The sequence below is a fragment of the Cyprinus carpio genome, chromosome A15 (assembly GCF_018340385.1).
Source record: "Cyprinus carpio isolate SPL01 chromosome A15, ASM1834038v1, whole genome shotgun sequence".
NCBI classification, from domain to species: Eukaryota; Metazoa; Chordata; class Actinopteri; order Cypriniformes; family Cyprinidae; genus Cyprinus; species Cyprinus carpio.
This window is the reverse complement of record NC_056586.1, coordinates 14,993,049-15,014,458: the sequence shown is the minus strand read 5'-3', so window position 1 is coordinate 15,014,458 and position 21,410 is coordinate 14,993,049. Positions and strand designations below refer to the sequence as shown.

Sequence of the window (21,410 nt, the reverse complement as noted above, 5' to 3'; positions counted from 1 at the left end):
AGGCTGAATTCAGCTTCACCTGACCCTGTTTGATGTGCTTCTTTGAGGCCATTTACAAGTGTCTCAAGACTTCCTTTTTTTTTTTAAGTTCGACTTATGTCTGATTCCCATGTGGCTTTGTTCCAGATATTTTTTTTTTCCCGTTGCTTCTCCACTATCCTGTTGAATTAAGGCAACCCCAAAATATTAGCCAATTAAATTGACATTTATGCATTTGGCAGACTGACATTGCATTCAAGTTATACATTTTATCAGTCCAATTAAAAAAAAGTTGGACCATTTTAAAGAAAATTTACAAACAGATTTTCAAAGAGGGTTATACCGACAAATAAACTCAGAAACCTAATTAAAACACACATATCACGCTAGACATATCAAAATGAAAATATGTATTATATATAAAATGATCATAGTCGGTTGCTTATAGATAAACTCATATGTTCAGTGGCCTCCAGGCTGTATAGGTTAGTCGAACGAATAACTGTCCTTATATGGTTTCATCTCAGTGTCATCTGTGAAGTATTCATGAGTGGGCCATGCTCTATTAAGCTGTCAGCGTGCTAAGTGATTAATGAGAGCTGTATATCCTGTGAGACTGAGCGTGAGAGAAAGAGAAACAGTAACGGAAGGCGACAAGCAAATACAGAGGCGCAGGTGAACAAGGTTATTACGCAGGCAGCGTGGGGAGTCATCATCTGCTTCTTATAGAAATGTATTGAAGGGCAGTTGCTAAGCCCCGTGGCATTTCCTGTCAACCCTTTGGCTCGCACGCCCACTTTGCAACCTCATAATGTTTGTCAGCCAAAGCAGAAGTGACTATTACCCACAGTGGGCCACAGACCTGCTACTGTGCAGAGCAGCTAGCCAATCATGTGTACATATTTGTTCCAGGTCTACAACACATAGCGTGAATGTGCTCCTCTAACAGCTGTTTGGGAAAATATTTGTAATGTTGGTAAATGTCTTTTATTGACATATAAATGTTCATATTAAAAGCATTACAGATAGCAGCTGCTCTACCATGAAATGTAGCTTCTCAAGTCATTTTTGGTTATTAGTCTACAGTATTTCACAAAAAAGTATAGTAATTGCAGCTGAGTAAGGTGAATATACTGTTATCATAAGCATGTGCTTAAGTTATGTCATCTGCTGCTTTAAATGCCTAAGTACTGTAAAGACAGATGGAATCTGATTGGTTATCAATGTTTTTATTGTTCATCAGCTGGAAAAAAATATTCTGAACGTGTTTCCAACGATATCGTTCCTCTGTGTCATCATCACTGTAGTTGTGGTGTGGACTTTGCTATTTTCATAGAATTAGAATTAGAATTATTAAAACATTATAGTTATCGTCCTTTAACTTAAGGAATCCACACAACATGTATACCCTTACCAAAAAGTAGTATACTTCAAGTTTATTTTATTAAGTATACTTAAGTAAAGTTCAAGTATATTTTGAGTTTTTGTAAGTATAAGTCAAGTATACTTAAATGTCATTTTAAGTATATTTCTGAGAAGTAAATAAAGCCCATTTCTGAGAAGTACATAAAAAGTAAACTAAAAGCATACTTTCCTATTTTTAGGTTAAAAGAAGTATACTAATAGCACACTTGAATAAACTTCTTTTTCATAAGGGTAACAATAATGGCACAGAGTAACAATATGGTTGAAATCACTGTGATGAATAATAAAAACACTGACATCGATCAAAATCCATTTCACTTTAAAGTATGTGCTGTAATCATGTTCACAGAGTGGTTAGAATAAACATAACATTATCATCCATTGGTGTGGATGCTAATACAAATTAGTAATCATTATAGTTACCATTATAGTTATTGTTCTTGGTTCAAATAGGCTTTGAATTCACTAATCTTGAATAGGCTGTTACTTAAAAAGTTTTTTAAAGTTTAAGAAGCCTTGTGCTCAGTTAAATTCAAATTACACAATTGAACTTTCTTCACTTTCTACCAATATGACTTACCCAGTACACTTTTCTTAGTACAATACACAGGTTCCCTGAGGAAAAAAAATGGGTTTATATAAAGAATATAAATACAAACAGAACTTGTAATAATAATAATAAAAAAAAGAATTTGGGATATTTCAATCTTGACTATATACATGCACAGCATAACATAAATTAAATATTATTTAGAAAGAAATAACACGGCAGCTGGAGTTAATATAGGTTAGCTTGGAAGTTTAGCATTGCTCTAAGGGAATTATTAAGGGAGTCAAAAGCACCTTGGTACAGATTTCTAAAAGTTTTCTGTCACAACGCATTTTAAGTTTGGCCTGTCACTGCTGTGAATCTCCTTTATTTTCCTACAGAATTCTTCAGGGAGCGCATGCACTCATTATTAGCTGAAAAACAATGCTATTTTGTTTTTCCTGTTTCCGACTTATCTCTATGTAGAAAGTCGGGCTTTTACTCTAGAGGTACAAAGAGAAAAACATTTGGGTAATAGTGTTGGAATGAGCATGAAATGGTTAACTTTAGAGTGTACCAAAGTTACCTGCAGTGCTGTCTGCTTTTAGCTTTCTGAGGTTTTTTAGGATTCAGAACTGAAACAAACCTCAGATATTGTTATTGCAGATATAATCACAATGGCATACCAATCTCCCACAGTCAGTCTCAAAAGAGATTTTCCATCTGAGCACCAGTGTTGTGCATCATTCAGAACAGAATTGAGAACAGCACCAAATCAGTATATTAGAATGATTTCATGTGACACTGAATACTAATCTTAAGAGTAATCATGATGAAAATTCAGCTTTGCATCACAGGAAGAAATTACATTTAAAAAAATACTGAAATACAAAACAGCTATTTTAACTTGTAATAATATTTCACAACATTACTGTTTTTACTGTATTTTTGGTTAAGTAAATGTAGCCCCGGTGAGCATATGAAATCTTTCCAAAACATACTCCAAACTTTTGAATGGTAGTAAATATTTCATTATATATAATATTTCTCATTGTGTTGCAGTTTGTACAGCAGATCAACGTTGTTGAATTTGAATTATATTTCATAAGTAACATTTTTGTGGTACTGTATAGCAAAATATAAATCTGATGTAAGAGTACTGAACACATTTTTCTCTAATCATACAAAAATAATATCTGATATAATTATTCTCATTTCTTTCAATTGCAGTTCAGTAAAAATCAATTTCCAATCCTTAAGGTGTAGCCAATTAAATCAAATACCAACTCATGAAAGGGATCAGATTATTAAATCCTGAATTTGGTCCACAATATCAATATGAAACTTTGTACTGGTTTGGTAAAGTCCTGAAACTGTTCTCAAGTCCGTTTAGTAGTTCGCCATCTCTCTACACCCCTCTCTGACGTCTTAGTGGGAATCATAGCTGTTCCACTTGAAGGCTTTAAGCTGATTACGGAGAAAGGTAGCCACTGTCTGAAGGGGCAATGTGGCTTTGTTTGGATTCTCTGGGTAATTTGCAGCATCCTCGCTTCCGAGATGTGAAGTCAGAATGCTAAACTTTAATCCTCTACCAAGCTGAACTCAATGTGTGTCTAATAAGGAGACTTTATTAAAGTTCATCCGTCAGTTGCCTTTTCTTTCACTACAGTGGGTTTGATTTAAACCTTCCGCCATTCATATCCATGGACATCTCTGTTTCAGCAGAGTGCACTGACAATAGCAGCACGGTGAATGTTTGATGGTGAATGAATGGGACAACATGAATGATGAATTCTTCAGTAAGAAAATAAACATGACAACAGCCAGTCCGTGTCACTAATAAGTCTGTGTCACGTGTGAATGAGTGGTGTGGTTTTGTCTGATAAAAATACTCAAAGACACATGAAAGCTTATTTACAAGATGTGACGTCAAAACAAAATCGTTGAGCCGTTTTGGCGGAAGTGACGAACTGCAAGCTTTGAATGCTTATATCTTCTAAATGCGAATTTTGTCACTGTTTTGAACACACTGTCTTATAGATAACATTAAGACTAACATATTGAACATATAATAACTTAAATTTTGATTTCATGGGGACTTTAAAAACAAAATAGAAAACAGTTATTTGTAATAATCTTTCAGACTTTTACTGTTTTTGACTGTATATTTGATCGAATAAATGCAGCCTTCATGAGCACGAGAATCAATAAATATACACTTAAACACACACACACATACACACACAGACACACAGACACACACACACACACACACACACACACACACACACACACACACACACACACACACACACACACACACACACACACACACAATATAATACAATAGAATCCATGTGATACTCACAATCGGCCTGAGCACATATGAGACATGAAGTGCTGCTGTTGAAGAACGTTAGCAGTCCAGCTACAGCCATGCTGATGTCTGTATTAGTTGGCCTGAGGTCCAGTGTGGTAAAGCGGGGAAACTGTACTTTCAGTATGTCCTCCGGAGCCACCTTCACGTATGGCACCTGCACAGGGACACAGAACAGGACAGATAAATTGAGCCCTCTTGTTAAGCTGTTACCACAGGTAAATTAAATGAAAGATCGTTGCAGGAGAGCATTTTGTTTACTGCATTGCAATCTGGGTCTCAAGAGTGGCTGTGCAACAGAATCACTGCATTCTCATCAGACTAATTAACTTTTTTTTTCACGTCTAAAACTAATGAATCTAATTAGAATAATATCAAAAGGTCCTCTCTGAAGGCATGTAAATTAACTATGAAAACTCAGCTGTATTAGATGAAATTTTGAAACAAAATATTTTTCTGAACCTCAGTGATGATTGAGGCAGAATTTCTCTCTGTGTAAAGGATATTCAGACAGAGGTCATGTGCAGTGACCTTTGACATCTTAGAATAATCTTTGAACAGAAATAGCACACAACGCAAAACGTCTTGCTATCCATGGAGACCTCAGCATTGGCTGCTTTCTAATTTGACATTTGCTGATGTGCGGGTATGTCAGGTTCGGGGAAAGTGGGTACTGGGGTCAGTGGGGCTTGAAGGGGATCCTAGAGGACGCTGTGTAAAGGGCCTCTTCATCACAGCAGATTGCCTGTCTGCGGCAGGCCTTCTGACCATGTATCGTACTTGCACGGTCCTGTATCCGCAATTGGTTTTCCATCGCTTTCCATCAGGGTGTAATGGAGTCCCCGCCAGTGTGGATGGATGGGGCGCGTGGGCTCTCCGACACTCGGGGGACAACTGGGATTCTTAGAGATAGGGGGTTTGGAGAGAGGCTGCTAATGGGCTTGTTGCAGTGGAGAGACATGTACAAGCCTCTGACCTTCCTAGAACCGTTCTTTCTATTTCTCAGAGACGATGCTTTTCTCTATTCCCCACCCTGGCTTCCAGATAATTTCCCATCTGTCCAAAGGCCCTGTGCTAAGTTGTAAATAGCTGCTACAGTTGGACTTCCTCCTGTGTGCATAAGCTCTTGTCTTTCAGAGGTAATTCAACAGTGACATACAAAGACAAACAACATTTATATAAGCAAGAAAAGGCACCTTTGAATTTTTCTACTTTTTTAAGCATGACATTTGAATCCTTGAACTAATTAATGGTTCAGACATAGCTTCAAGTGGACTTCCTGGGTAACTGTCAAGGTAGCTAAGATGAGGAGCAAGGAATGTGGAGACAAAGGAGAATAACATTAAACAGTCTTTAATAATCCACAGAAAGGGGTAATACAAGAAGGACACACACATAGCACTTCCATGAAGATGTATAACACTGGACAGGAAACAAGGGTAGGGAAGGAATTTAAATACGTAGCACATGGATGTTAAACACTGGACAGGAATGAAGTGGATGAACACAATCAACATGAGGGAGAAACTGGGTCATGTGGAGTAAATGGGGAGAATAAAAATGAGGGAGAAGGTGGGTTGGATGGTGGTAAGAATGATGGTTAGTGAAATGAGGTTTGAAGTGTTTTGTTTTGCTGAAATTTTATAAAGAACACACGTGGATGGACTCCAGCGGACCTTAAGATATTATGTCATGGGTCTTAAAAGTCAGAGTGGGTGGGAAAAAAAAGAGGTTAGGAGGGTTAACTCCTTCCACAAAAAAGCATTGTAAATAAGTATTTAATATTTGCATGAGAGATCAACTTTAGAGATAACTTCACCAAAAAAATAAAAATATGACTGTCATAGAACATAAAAGGAAAAATCTGCTTGAAAAATTTGCTCGTTTGTTCAAAAATTGGATCTCAATACATCTCTCGGGAACTCAAACTTCAGAAAGTTCAGAAAGAGATTGTAAATCCATATAAATCGAGTGGTATAACGCAAGCTATCTGAAAAGACATGACTGCTTTATAAGATTAACAGATTTAATTCAGGCTTTTAATCACATTTAAACATTGATATAAACAAAATGCACATGCATACAGCACATCAAATATGGCAAAAGGAAACTCAAACATGCTTGCTTGATGTGCAAAGATAAATCTATTTAGTTCTTATGCATAAAGCAAGCATGTTGAGTTTCTGTTCACCAACGCTTTATGAATTTTTAGAGGTGTCAAAGTTTGATCTAAAAAATAAAAATCAATGAAAGAACAGAAATCTCTCAGGTTTCATTGAATATATCTTCATTTGTGATCTGAATGAATGAAAGCCTTATGGGTTTGGAATGAAAAAATTGAGCAATTTATCGTGTTTTTGCATCCTTTTAGGCTGAAAAAACATAGTCCCTGTTCATTGTAACTGTATAGAAGAAAGCCCCATTCTTTAAAATCCACTTTTTTGTTTTCCATTGAAACAAAGTCTTACAGTTTTGGAACACCATGAAGGTGAGTAAATAATGATAGTATTTTAGTTATTGCTTGAACTATCCCTTAAAAAAACTCACATTCGAACAGATGACAGAATCTAATGTCTCATTGCGTGCTCAAATATACATAGTAAATATCCATGGTGAATGAACGGGAAATGGAGCATAACCTCCATGACTCGAAGGAGCATGAAAGTCATTTTTCTTGTAGTTACAACTCACTGCATTTGGATCAACATCATTTCCAGGGTGTAAATAGAAATTCTTTGCCCTGGTGGAGCCAATCTAGGCTGCAACATAGGAATTATGGGCCAGAGGGAGAGTTGTGTATGAGGGTAATATCTGTCTGTCCATGTGCTGTCTGCTCCTGCGGGCTGACAGAGTAACTGTCAGGCCTACAGATGCACTGCTGACAGGCTTCTAATGAGGGGCCTGATGCAGGCCAAAAGCAGCTCACTGAAGACAGGCAAACACTGCAATATAAGTACACATGCCAAACATTTCATTTAAACCATGTGGGAACATGCTGACATGGTACAAATGAATATTAAGGCACTTAACAGATGCTGCATTTTGGACATTTGTAGTGCAGAACAGTACAACTGGATAGTTTTGTAATATACATCTTGTGAATTAAAATGTAACTGTTTCGACAATTCAGTTGATTGAATTATGCTTGTACACACTCTTTGAGCAAATTGAGATCTTTGTTAGTCATTATCTGAATGTGCATTGCCACAATGTTTTATTTAGATTACACAATCATTTTTGCAATGTCATCTTAATAGGGTTTTAAACTACAATAAGAGAAGGACATTACTGTGTAACTGCCAAACTAAAATATGCAACTCTGAATAACAAAAGCTGTTGTGACATCATGAACATTACTTAAAATGTCCCTTGGCTTATTTAAATAATCAGTGTAAACCTCATAGGGAAAGGCATGGCTTTCACAAAGCGCAATTTGTGAAGTCATTTGGCATAAGTACTGTATTCTCACTTAACCATGAAATTATGCAGATTGTTGTGATGCTGTGCTGAAAGGAATTCTGCAGTGTGCGTCATTTAAAATTCGCACCTTGACCTTTTTTTACCATTTAGTTTTAAAGTTAGATCTAGTTTTACTGTACATGGTCATCCTGCTTTATACCTGTAGCTCTGAACAAAAACACATCCATAATGGTAAACGGTCTCAGGAGGGAACTCTGGGGGATTTATTGCCATATGGCAAGGTAAAGTATAATGAGATCTTACATCTGTTCCCTTACGTGCCAGAGGAACAAAATCATGTTTAATAAAAGATCACAGAACTTTTACCAGGGCCACAGTGTCAACTGATACACCTGGACATACTGTTGTACTGTAAAGTTGGCCATATTTGTCCATTGTCACGCTCAAGAACAGCAGCGAGTGTCAAAGCCATACTCGGTTGCCTCACAGGGTGATGGGGCCAAATTCAGGCAAAAAGCTACACCATTACTCAAAGACATTGATATCAGCCATATGGGGATGGCAGAGTGGCTGAAGGGTATTGTGAATGATTGTGACATCGCACACCTCTCTAATGTGGTGCAATGAACCATGGGAAGTCAGCTGCTTGGGGGAAAAACAAACTTAAGCACTAAGTGAAGTAAACATGTTTTGGAGGCTATGTGAGCACTGAGAGTCCCTTGTGGAGGGAGCAAAAAGAAGAAAAGGCCACCAAGGCCTTGAGATAAAGCTGAGCATTGACCACAATCTCATTGATCAGCCTGCTCAGGGGAAAAAAAACCCTTTCTATGATCACCGTTTCGCAAGCATCACTGATAGTCCCGAAGAACATAGTAGATATTGTTGATGAATATTGTTTTTTTAGATGTGGGGGGCGTTTTTAGTGTGCAGTGTGTGTGAGAGGTGTTGTGGGTGGTGGGGTTGTTGACATGGTGAATGAAGGTGAATTAGATAAGTCTTTGGTGAATTTCAAATATCACCTAACAGACGGTATCCGCAGGTGTCCCTCCCTTGGTCTCTGCTCATGCAACCGGCCTTTGTGGACAAATAGCACTCCATGTAAAATAACAAATTAATCCATTGATATTGAAGGGTAGTTATGGAAGCCAGTTTCTGCCTAAAAAATAAAACAGGTAATTGTTGATAAAGTTGACAATGAGAAGTAACCATGATTGTGAGAAATAATGTCACAAATGTGAGTAATGAAGTCAAAGTAATGAAAAAAAATCACACTCTCAATAATGAGAAATAAAATAGCAATTTGACTTCTAATGTCACAATTATGAGAAAAAGTTGCTACTGTGCTAAATAAAGTGCTAATTATGAGGGGGAAAAAAATCACAACTGAGATATAAAGAAACAATAATGCAACTGTGAAATAAAAAGTCACAAGTGACAAAGACAAAGTTGCAATTATGAGAGTTGAAAATGAAACCTTTATTAGAAATTAGCAACTGTGAGATATAAAGTCGCAATTGTGAGAAAAAAAGTTACAAATGTGATATCAAAAACAATTATGAGAAAGTGGAAGTGTGAGAAAAGCTGCAATGCAAGGATTGCAAGAGACATACATTTGCAATTTAGAGATAAAATCACGTTAAATTTAAAGTCGCAATTAACGCATAAAAAATAATCACAGTTAAAAGAAAAAATAATTTGCAATTAAAAGAAATCACAATTACACTGAAAAGTGCAATGCTGAAATACGTAATTCACAATTGTGAGATTCTTGTCACAATTACCTTTTTACTTTTTTAATCTGAGGCAGAAACAGGCTTCCAGAAATTAGAGCACATTGTGAACACTTAAATATTTACCAGGGAAATGTGCTGTTAATAACACACAACAAAACACATGACTCGTTAAGAGCGCACTCATGCCTGCCCAGGGATTTGTTTGCAGAGTTGATGAAGCCCATGAATAATTCCACTCTGCGATGCCGATAGGCTCAGCTGAGGCGTAAAAACCTGATCCATTCACACCTCCACAAAAAGACAGCACTGCACCATGGATGACCACAGAACAAAGAGACAATGGAAAACTGGTCCTTCCTGTCTTTTGCACATCCATCATATTAGAAACAAGAGGATGAATTAACTTTGAAAGGGCTCTCACAAGCCAGAAGGGGACTTGAGTGGCATAGTGCCACTGCATACATCCATTTAGTGAGGAATAAAGAGAACTCATTCTCGTTGGTGTAAATTCAGTTGCGTGGGTGTCCCTCGGCGTGACAGATCAATTGCACAGCAAAAGAGAGGTGAGCAGAGGTGCCGCCGACAGCTGTGGTACCCTAATTATCATCAGGCGAATGAGGACGCAGCACCTGTGTTTTGTTTGCAGGATGAAAGCAGAACGGTATGGACATACCGTGACACAATCATCCACTTTCACAACAAGGCCTTCTCTAAATGTCATGTCCTCCCACTTCTGACTGTACCGGGGGGATTCTTTTAGCCCTTTTCCACTGACATGTGGCTTGTGCCAATCTGGGACCTTCTTGTGTGATTCTACAGCTGGTTATGAGATGGGGGTTTTATAAGGTCCACACAGAGTAAAGACAAGCAACTCAAAAGGAGACAAAACTAGAGATAATCAAGGCAAGGCAAGGCAAGTTTATTTATATAGCACATTTCATTCACAATGGTAATTTGAAGTGCTTTACATAAAAGGAAGTAAAATAATCATTAAAAAAATCACAACAATAAAACAGGGAATTTAAAAACTTTTAAAATGATTTAGAAATTGATTTAAAATGTGTTCAAAACAGTTAAAAATGATTATACATAAAATACAGTGCAATCAGTTCGGATGTAGCACAGTGCTCATTCAATAAATGCACAGCTAAACAGATTATTTTTGAGTCTTCATTTAAATGTAGCTAATGTTTTAGCACATCTGATCTCTTCTGGAAACTGATTCCAACTGCGGGCAGCATAATAGCTAAAAGCAAACTCTCCTTGATTTGTGTGAACCCTTGTTATGTCTAACTGACTCGATCCTAATGATCTGAGTGGTCTGTTAGGTTTATATTCAGTGAGAATATCTGCAATGTATTTAGGTCCTATGCCCTTGAGTGATTTATAAACGAGTAAAAGTACTTTAAAATCAATCCTGAATGTAACTGAAAGCCAGTGTAAAGACCTAAGAACTGGTGTGATGTGCTCAGATTTTCTGGTTCTTGTCAGAATTGTGGCAGCAGTGTTCTGGATGAGCTGCAGCTGTCTTATGGTCTTCTTGGGAAGGCCAGTGAGGAGACAATTACAATTGTGTAGTCTGCTGTTGTTGTGGGCATGAACAAGTTTCTCTAAGTCTTGATTGGAAACAAAACATCTAATTCTTGCAATGTTTTTGAGATGATAGTATGCTGATTTATTTACTGCTTTGACATGACTACTGAAACTAAGGTCTATCTCCAGAATCACACCAAGATTCTTGACTTGATTTTTAGTTTTTTGACCCCTAGAGTCAAGGTATGCATTCACCTTGAGAACTTCATCTTTGTTTCCAAATGCAATGAGTTTTCTCCTTGTTTAACTGAAGAAAATTCTGGCACATCCAACTGTTAATCTCATCAGTGCATTGGCAGAGGTAGTCAATGGGGCTGTAGTCATTTGGAGATAAGGCTAGATAAATCTGGGTGTCATCTGCATAGTGATAGGCAATTTAGTTTTTTCTCATTATTTGACTTAGTGGGAGCATATACAGGCTAAACAGGAGTGGTGCAAGGATTGAGCCTTGTGGGACTCCGCATATCATAGATGTCCACTTAGACTTGTGCTCTCCTATACTCACATAATAACCTCTCCCTTCTAAGTATGACCTGAACCATTTGATTACTATCCAAGAAAGCCCGACCCAGTTTTCTAGTCTCTCTAGAAGTATGTTATGATCTACAGTGTCAAACACAGCACTAAGGCTGGTGACACACTGGATGCGTGGCGTAAGCGTCTCAGCTGCGTGGCGTGTCCGTTTTTAATTCGGCTCCCATGTTAACAGGTTAGAGCTTGCAGACTGCCTGCGTGAGACACGCGTCTCAGGCGTGGCTCGAGCCGCGTGGAAAATGCATGCATGCTAGAAATAGAACCGACGCCTATTTTTCACATGACATGCAAGCGTGTTGGAAGCGTTTCCAGGCAAAATAGAATAGGAAAATATGTTTATATGTCATTTTGTACACAAAGCACATATTAATTAATGACATTTTAACAACGTAGTGTGTATTCTGAGTGACGGTCCAACATCAGGTAGGCTAAATAAGCTCTTTAAAGCTACACAAATTTGTAAATGTTATTGAAATAAAAAGACAGCCCACTTACCCATTTTTCGGATTTTGGAAGGTGTAGGTGTGTGAAAAAAATAGAAATTGTTGTCGTGAAGCCAAGAGCCTGGTCTGTCGGCGTTCTCCCTCTATGTCACCTACAGCAGCAGCAGCATGCCAGCGCCGCGTCAGGCACAGTTCTGGTGTGTAAAGACACAGAAAACGCGACGCAGTCGCCACGCAACTGACACGCAACAGAAACGCCACCCTCACGCCACGCAGCCAGTGTGTCACCGTCCTAAGATCTAGTAGTACCAGCACTGATATTTTGCCAGAATCAGAATTAAAGTGAATATCATTTATTATCTTAATGAGTTGTGCTGTGATGCAGTCGGAAACCAGATTGAAAATTGTCCAGGTATCCATTTATATTTAAGTAGTTGTTCAGCTGATTAAAAACTACCTTTTCAATAATCTTGCCTATAAAAGGAAGATTTGATATTGGTTTATAGTTGCTCAATATGGTTCTATCAAGCTTGCTCTTTTTCAGAAGGGGCTTAACAACTGCAGTTTTCAGGGATTTTGGAAATGTCCCAGAAAGAAGTAAGGTGTTCACCACTTCTAAGAGATCTGCTTCTAAACAGTTAAGGACACTTTTGAAAAAAGATGTGGGAAGTGTGTCATGGTAACAGGTTGACGATTTAAGGTGCTTTACTATTTCTTACAAAACTTTGCTATCAATTGCTTCAAAAACAGACATGGCAACTTTCTAAATTGCGGTCGAATCTGTCTGACCTCTTCATAACTGGAGGATGTGCTAATCGCCTTTCTGATATTATTGATCTTCTCAGAAAAGAAGGAAGCAAACTCATTGCATTTGCTGTCAGAGAGCATTCAACTGGGAATCTGACTGGGGGTGGGGGGTGGGGGGGTTGTCAGTCTCTCAAGAGTAGCAAAAACAGTGCGAGCGTTGTTTAAGTTACTGTTTATAAGGTTTGAGAAGAAGGTCTGTCTAGTTGTGGCTAGTTCTGCATTGAAAGCAGAGTTTTTTTCGTTAATGCATCTTTTTCTGACAGAGACAGACCTAGATTCAGTCGTAACAGAGATCAGTATATCAAAGAAAATACAGAAGTGATCAGATAGAGCTACATCCTTAACAATGGATGAAATGTTTAAACCTGTACTGATGATTAAATCTAAAGTGTGTCCACGATTGTGTATGGGTTCATGCAGACACTTATAAAATTAAAGTTAGGAGGGGCTGATTCATTGAGGACTGTTGCACTGCAGCTGTCTTCTAGCCATGTTTCGTTTATAAACATAAAATCCAGGTTGTTTGTGGTTATTAAGTCACTGGTCAGAAATTACATGAGTGAATGTATAAAAATGCTAACTTGATGGCAGTACTTTGAGTCTCAGCAATCTTAGTTTGATGCATAATAAGCCGCAGATTAGATGCATCAGCCGAACGGCTTGAGAAGGCCTTAGACTTTCTATCACCTGATAAAACAGAAATAGAGAAAGCTACAGACACTCTGGGTTCCCGCATGTTCTGTAAACATTTGTGAATGTTGCTGCTTTCATAGTGGGGACCCGACACATATCACTGAGAGCTGTTATCAACAATGTTACACAGTAAAAAAATATCCAATGCAAACAGCAAAATATCCACAGTAAAAATATCCAATGCAATGTCTTTTTTACAAATATATTCAGTGCAATGTATAAATCTCATCTCATCGCATTGCATAACATATCAAAACAAGTGGTGATAAAATGAGGCTAGACTTTTTCTAACTACCACTTTAAGTTATTTTTCATATACTGGTATTAAGGTCAACAGTAACACTTTCATTATTACGTTAGTTAATATGAACTAACTATGAGCAATATACATTTTTAACAGCATTTATTAACCTTTGTTAATGTTGCTTAATAAAATTACATAGTAAAGGTAGAAATTAATTAATGGGATAGTTCATCCCAAAATGAGAATTGCCATCATTTACTCACTCTCCACTTGTTTCATGTTTATTTTTTCTGTTGAACACACACACACACGCACACACACACGCACACACACGCACACACACACACACACACACACACACACACACACACACTGCATATTTGGAAGAATGTCAGTAACCAAACAGTTTATGGTAGCCATTGTCTTCAATAGTATTTTTTTTCCATACTATGGATATCAATGGCTACTGTCAACTGTTTGGTTCTCTAAAATATCTCATTTTGTGTTCAACAGAAGAGACTCACACACGTTGATTTTGAGTAAGTAATTTTAAGTTTTGGATGAACTATCCCTTTATGATTAATAAATGCTGTAGAAATATTGTTCATTGGTAGTTCATGTTAACTAGTGTAGTTAACTAATGTTAACAAATAAAACCTTATTGTAAAGTGTTACCAAGTCATTTTTAGAGAATGCATGACATGTGCACTACTCCCTACATGCTAAGCAAGGAATCTCAATAGAAGAAAATCACACAAATTAGGGATTTCAAGAATTATGACACACAGAATTGTATGTAAATACATGTGAAATGTATAAATATAACATAAATTATCATATTTTCACAAATATGCGTATGTGCATTCATATAAAAATATATTATTGCATACTTAACATAACTTGCCTTTCTAAAAACCTCTAAATTATGCCATAAATTTGTATTTTTAACATGAAAATAAACATTATTTGGTTATATTAAAAGTCTACTTAACTGTTATGTGACCCATGGCCTTATAAATATTTTGTAACGATCACATCTTATGCGTTTTATGCCCATAAACATCTGTGTAGGAACCACACTTGGCATTAATTCTACTAAATAAAAATGCCGGAGGCTTAAATTGTTTTCACCATATTAATTTTAGCCATAATTCAAGAGGTCAGGTTGTGCATAATGACTGGCAAGTAAATTTCCCTCTCTATCTTCTGTGAAGTGATACTATTGATGTACATTTCTCCGATATGCCTTTTATAGTGCCCATTTGTTTCAATTTATCACATTTTGTTAGATTTTATTTGTTTTAGTTATTTTTCCTTGACTGTTGCATCAAAATCAGCATAAAATAGCTGAATCAAATTACTTTGGATATTAAAAAGACTCACAAAAGACTCACAGATTCAAGGTTCATAGATTCCTGAGCACAGCCACAAGACCAAGCACCATTTTGATGGAAAGTGATATTGCTTGTTCTTCCGTCAGTGCTCATCTGTCTATAGAGCACAACATTAGTGCTTATAGCACTAAACACTGAGGGATCAGCAGCGCTGTAGTTATACATCATTTAAGCCAATGAGGTCTGAAGTGTTCTGCCATTAAGAGCCTCGCCGTCTTATATGGTCCAGTAAAGTTTTCATAGCTTAATCACCACGACTGACCTCTCACCTCTCTTATGCCGGATTCATCTGAAAGGAACCACAGCCAACCTGAAGCGAGGACAGATTCGGTTGTTTAACATTTACATTCATTTATGTTCTCGACAGATGCTTACTTACTCAAGTAATTTGCAATATGGTACACAAATCACGTTAATGGCAAGTTACTGGCACAAGTCACATCACTGGCGCTTCTCCAAAAATGCTACACAAAAAGTATGGGAAGATCCAGTATGTGTATCTGGATAGAGAGAAGGAGAGAGAGAAGGGACGGACGAACGAACGAACGGTGAAAAACAGCTCTTGCAGAGTGACTGCTGTAAATGAAGACTCCTGATGAGCTGAAGCTTTGATAGCTAGCAAAATTACAGCATTCGGGATCAAACACAGCACGCTAGGTCCACTTTCATATGCTGGCAAGCCTGGAACAAAGTCTGGCCTGAAATAGCACGCCAAAAAAACAGTTGAGGTTGAGTCTGCTGGCTTAAACTCACGCCAGCACTCCTGTGTCTCCCTTTTGTGGGCCACTGCTTTTACTTCCTTATTCATGCTTAACCAAGTGGAGAAATCCTAATTTAATATGTAATCAGAGATAACCTGAGAGACTGAGATGACCACTCAACATAATTTGAGTAAACAGTGATTGCCAAAAGTTTGAAACCACAAGTGAATATGCTTCTATTTTGCTAATTTTTCTAATTTTAATATAACTTTTAGCCACTTTAGTTTGGGGACCAGTTCTCACAATTAACTAAGTATTGACTATGACTTAAACTCCTAATTAGCTGCTTATTAATAGTTAGTAAGGTACTTGTTAATTTTAGGTGTGGGGTAGGATTAAGAGATCTAAAATATGGTCATGCTTAATACAAATTTATAAGTGCTTTATTAGTACTAATAAACAGCCAATATACTAGTAATATACATGCTAAACGTCAATTCACACTGCACAGACAAACACCAACAGATAAGTCTGTCTGTGTTTGTTGGATCAGTGTGTTACCCCTGTCGGCATCTGTTGCTGTTGGTCGGGGTTTATTTCGGTGACCGTGATTTTACCAAGTACAACATGTTCCTGATGTTGATCCAGGAACATGTCTTACTTGGCAAAATCACGGGGACCACTTATTTTAACACGACTGAACATGTTTAGTCAGCCTTTGTTGGGTCGTGGAATGTCTGAGCAGTGTGATATGATTTTCCAACAAATGACGACAAACTCTGACATAATCTGACCTGGCCACAAACCTTTGCCATGACGATGCTGGGCATGCTTAGCACATTTCTGAACAAACCAAAACTGATTAGGGACTACCTGAGCAAAATTTTGAAAGCTTCGTAAATTTTCCCACTGCAGTTCTCTACATAAATTCAAGTAGGCGCCCCGTCTTCCCTGTAGCAGCAACCCACAGCCTCTTTCATTTTATTTGCCATATTTAAGTGAAGAATGACACACAAGAACATTAATAACATTAATAATTTTGATTGTGGTTAGAGGATCATCCATTTCCCCCCAGTCAGACTTACTTGACTCTCTCCGAAAAAACACATTATTTTCCACATACTGTTCATTATTGTTGCTCCTCTATACCCCGCCTTTCTGAAACGCGTTAATTATTTTACAAAGCTCATCGTTCTGAAAAGCGTGGTGTGCTCTGATTGGCCAGCGATCCAGTGCATTGTGATTGGCTGAATACCTCAAGCGTGTGACGGAAATGATAAGCCCCTTCTGGAAACAGTCCTCTGTAAAATGTGCTGTACACTCTCAAATATTTGGGTTGTTCTGTTCTGGAACAGTGTTGTAAATAAAACTTAACCACTAATTTCTAGTTGTGAACTCTTTTGGAAGGCCAAACAAAGTAGTTTGGCATTCACAACGAAACACACAGCCTCTCCACGACATGGCAGCGGTGGCAACAATACTACAGTGAGAATAAAAGTTACACCTTCTTTCTTTGCATGAACATTTGGGAGGTGCTATTTAAATCTTCCCACACAGTGACGTAGTTGTGGGGGCGTGTTTGAAAGAGACGTTTTAGGAAGGTGTGGCTAAGCATTCATTTTATAAGGAATATCTCTTTGGGTTTGAGACTTTAATCTTTGCAACTTTACAACTTTACTTTTCTGTATGCACGAACAGCTTTAACGCTCCACAGAAGAAAAAAAAAAGAAAAATCGGATCATATGACCTCTTTAATAGTGAGAATTGATCCCTAAATTAAAATGTTACCAAACTGTTTTTATCCATTACAAACTACAGTATATTAGCAGCAAATAATAATAATAATAATAATAAAAAAATACATATGTATATAAAATGTTTTTTTATGCAAGTAATGTAACGTGACATTTGTTTTGAACTGGTAAAAATACAACATACAACAAACAACAAACATTCTGTTAGGAAGCAACATTTGATTACATTTGTAAAAAACTAAAAATTATTTTAAATAACAACACTGGTAAAAATACAAAAACATAAGTTTTCTTGCTTTTGTCATTTTTAGTATTTTTTTGTCTATATAATTTTTATACATTTTTATTACATCAAAATGAAAATGAGAAATGTGGCCTTATCAACTAGCTGAAATAAATTTCAAGTAGCGTTTTAAATTTTAGCTTGTTTTAGGTAACTATAATGACCCAGCATAAAGTTTGATTTAAATTTCTAATCATATGTAACATTTGTAATGTAACATTTATTTTGCAAAATCATTCCTTTATGTTTCTTCACATAATACAGCATTCTTGTTTTAAATCTGTCCAAATATAAAACCTTTGTTTAAGGTTTAAATTAGATTTTAAATCCTAGATATTCAACATGGTATAATAATTCAATCAAATCAATTGTTTATTAAATTAAACAGATGCAAAAGCAAATCCACAACACACTTATTTATGAAAATATACAAAAATACTACAAAAAATAATCATGAATAAAAATCAGCATCACTGCCGGTGGCACAGAGTGCCCCTAAGGTGCAAAATCGTGATTTGAATATCAACACATGAATACAAATTTTTCATTTTAATGTATTCAGCAGAGGTCTCAAGCTCCACAGGAAGTTCTGTCTGTTGTGCTCTTGGGTTTCAGGCCTGGCTTTTCTCCCTCATAGTTCCCACATCTCTCTCCTCTCCTGAACCCGTGTGTCATTCAGGTTCAAAGGCCTTACCCTTAAGCGCAGCCGTGCTGCTCTACTGTAGTGACTCCTGAAGATTTCAAAGGCTCCTGCCTTTCTCATCTGCTACCCTCTCTGTACTACAAACACATCATTCATATTTATAAGAAATTAGAGGAAAACCTCTTTTGGGCTCACCTTTTTTTGCCCTACAAGTATATTGAATTACAATGCAATTTGCCAGCTGAACCCCAAGGTCCCTGAGAAAACATATAAACTACGTCAACAACAACTCTTGTTTGCCTAAAAGGTTCCTGTACTTGACTTACAAGAAGCAAAATCACTTAGGCTATTTACATTTTATTTTTACAAGAACTGTCACTCCATGTAGTATAAAAAAAGTTGTTTGAGAAGGAAAAGTGACAGCATGCCGTGAACGTACATTTATCAGTAATAATGAGAGAAGTCAAAAGCCACACTCCAGACCCTTACAGCAGATGTGTCATTTCTTTCTAGGCCAGATGGGAAACTCCATCATTGCATTACACAAGTGAAGGAGCATCTTGAGCATCCATGATAATGAAACGAGTACAGGTACATCTTGTACTTTCTTCTATCTTCAGGCCAAACTGTCAGTCTCAGAACAGCTGTGTACAGAAATACTAATGCTCTGAACGATGTAGGCCTCCCACATATTACAAACATGCCTGCAATCTAACCAGTGCAAACATACCCATACACACAAGCAGAATGCACACACACTGATGGAAATTAATATGTTCTGCATTTGTATGCATACAGAAGTAAATGAAATTGTACAAGGAAATGGGTGTACAATTTCCTCAAACTATTCAAAAAAAAAAAAAAAAAAAAAAGAAAATATATGTCAAACCAGAGTATTTAAAAAAATGTACATGAATTAAGGTATTGATCATTTAAACTTAATAATATTCTTTATAATCTTAAAATAAACTTTCTAATTTTAGGGGTGGATATTTTGATTCATCAAGGGTTCTTGCCAAATTGTGCAAAACTGTTGCAGTAGATTCAATTTTTATTCCATACTTTAACATATTGGTCACAGAGACCCGATAAGCCTGGTTACACTCAAATATGAAATCATCTCTTCAAAAACATCCTGAAAAATCAGAGGCTTCTTGCTAGATTCCTTCCTCTTTTGTACTCTCTCTGTCACACACACACACACACACACATATACACACCCACCCACCACTATAAACACGATGACCCCTCCTCCCTTTAGACCATTAGAGATAGACAAACCATTTTTAAAAATACAATAACAGGAGCACAATGACCTTTTCTCATAGACAGAGGACAGAGAGCATCTGACCCCCCATTTCATCATCCCAAAGCAGCTATCAATGGCAGCGCTAACCAAACCCTGATCTACTGCAAAGACAAATAACAGCTCCTGAAAAACAAATAAAATGTCAGCATTATAAATATTCATCGAGGTGTATTATAGCTGATGTAAATGTTTAAACTTTCATTACACAAGGCCTCATCTATGACCTAAGCAGTCATTTATAAGATGTGACTATGAATATTTATGCTTGTTGCTCACTTTGGAAGGCGAGCTGCCACTGGTTATGAATTATGAAAACATTAAGGAGTGATGCTTAGACAGTTGAGTACGCACAGTAAACTTGTTTCAAGCTGCATTATTCATTACCTGTGTGATAGTAATATATTCCCTCTGACTTCTGCTTTGGAAGAAAATCCACATATAATCTCACATCAGCCCCAGCACTAGACTGTTTGGAATTGGCGACTCAGCTTGTGACGACATTATATGTCAGCTATAAATCCATTGAAATACATTACAGCATAAACCTATGGAATTAAGATAGGATGAACCGGCAGTTGGTTTCAAGTAATTGAGGTAAATATTTCACTTCCTCCAGCTCTCTATTTGTTCTCTGTATTTGAAAGTTCGCCTTTACTCTCTGATGGAGCGAGAAACTGCTCTAAACAATTCAGCCGGCATCATGGCGACAATTAATCTATATAAATTCTCTGTGAATCCACATTATTTAATTCTTCTCTTAGTAATTTACTTAGTCTGTTCGCATGTATCTTCATGTTTGCCGGTGGCAGAACAAATGCTTATAGGAAAGTTTGACTTCAGAACAGTGGGATTACTGAGCATGTTGTGTCAATAATCATTTATGTATTTATTAATTAGAGCTGAACATTGTAGTCACGGCTTAACACTGGTCATTTGGTTGTCGTGTTCATCTGCTGTGTTCAGAGCGTGTCACCGACCACATCGGTCATTAAAGTAATGATATGAATGATTACTTGGTAATATGATCTGGGCTTTGGTATGTTGCGAAGAGAGCCAAAAGAGAGCCAATTCCAGCACTCACCTCTTTCTCACCGCAGATATTACTGATGATGGAGTTGGATGCCGGGCTGGCAGAGGGGCCCAGGACCGCCACAACCCCCTTCGACATGATCTGGCACACTGTCGATAGTTAAGGGAAAGAACAATTGTCATTTATTACAGACAGAGAGCAGAAGAAACGCAAGATGTAACCCTGCTAAGAGTGCTGCTGTCTTATTTTCATTCAAGGATCAGTGCTGGGTAGATTACTTACTAAATGTAATCCGTAACTGATTCCAAATTACATGACAATTACATATTATTATAACTTGTTTAAGCATTGATCAAACTTGTAACATATTGATATAAAAATAGAAAGAAATTTTAATTTTTTTTGCAAGTTTAATGAAACACTAATAATTAATTCAATCAATAAAAATGTAAAATTAAAATAAATTATTTTAAGCTAACAACAATCCAAATAAAGCACTTACTAAAAAACATGAAATAT

The 21,410-nt window shown here is 37.0% G+C and overlaps 1 protein-coding gene and 1 long non-coding RNA gene across 2 annotated transcripts in view; one reads left to right on the top strand and one right to left on the bottom strand.

The window, feature by feature from the left end:
• grik4 (glutamate receptor, ionotropic, kainate 4) overlaps window positions 1-21,410 on the bottom strand; it is a 314,456-nt gene that overhangs the window by 95,602 nt on the left and 197,444 nt on the right. Inside the window, exons 5-6 of the mRNA XM_042771152.1 lie at window positions 20,943-21,040; window positions 4,302-4,467 (exon numbers count right to left, since the gene is read on the bottom strand). Coding sequence (XP_042627086.1) covers window positions 4,302-4,467; window positions 20,943-21,040 — 264 coding nt within the window. The remainder of the gene's footprint in view (window positions 1-4,301; window positions 4,468-20,942; window positions 21,041-21,410) is intronic.
• Window positions 6,715-21,091, top strand: LOC122147703. The gene is made up of 3 exons (XR_006161751.1): window positions 6,715-6,798; window positions 19,066-19,143; window positions 20,959-21,091. It is a non-coding gene; the product is annotated as an uncharacterized LOC122147703 (long non-coding RNA).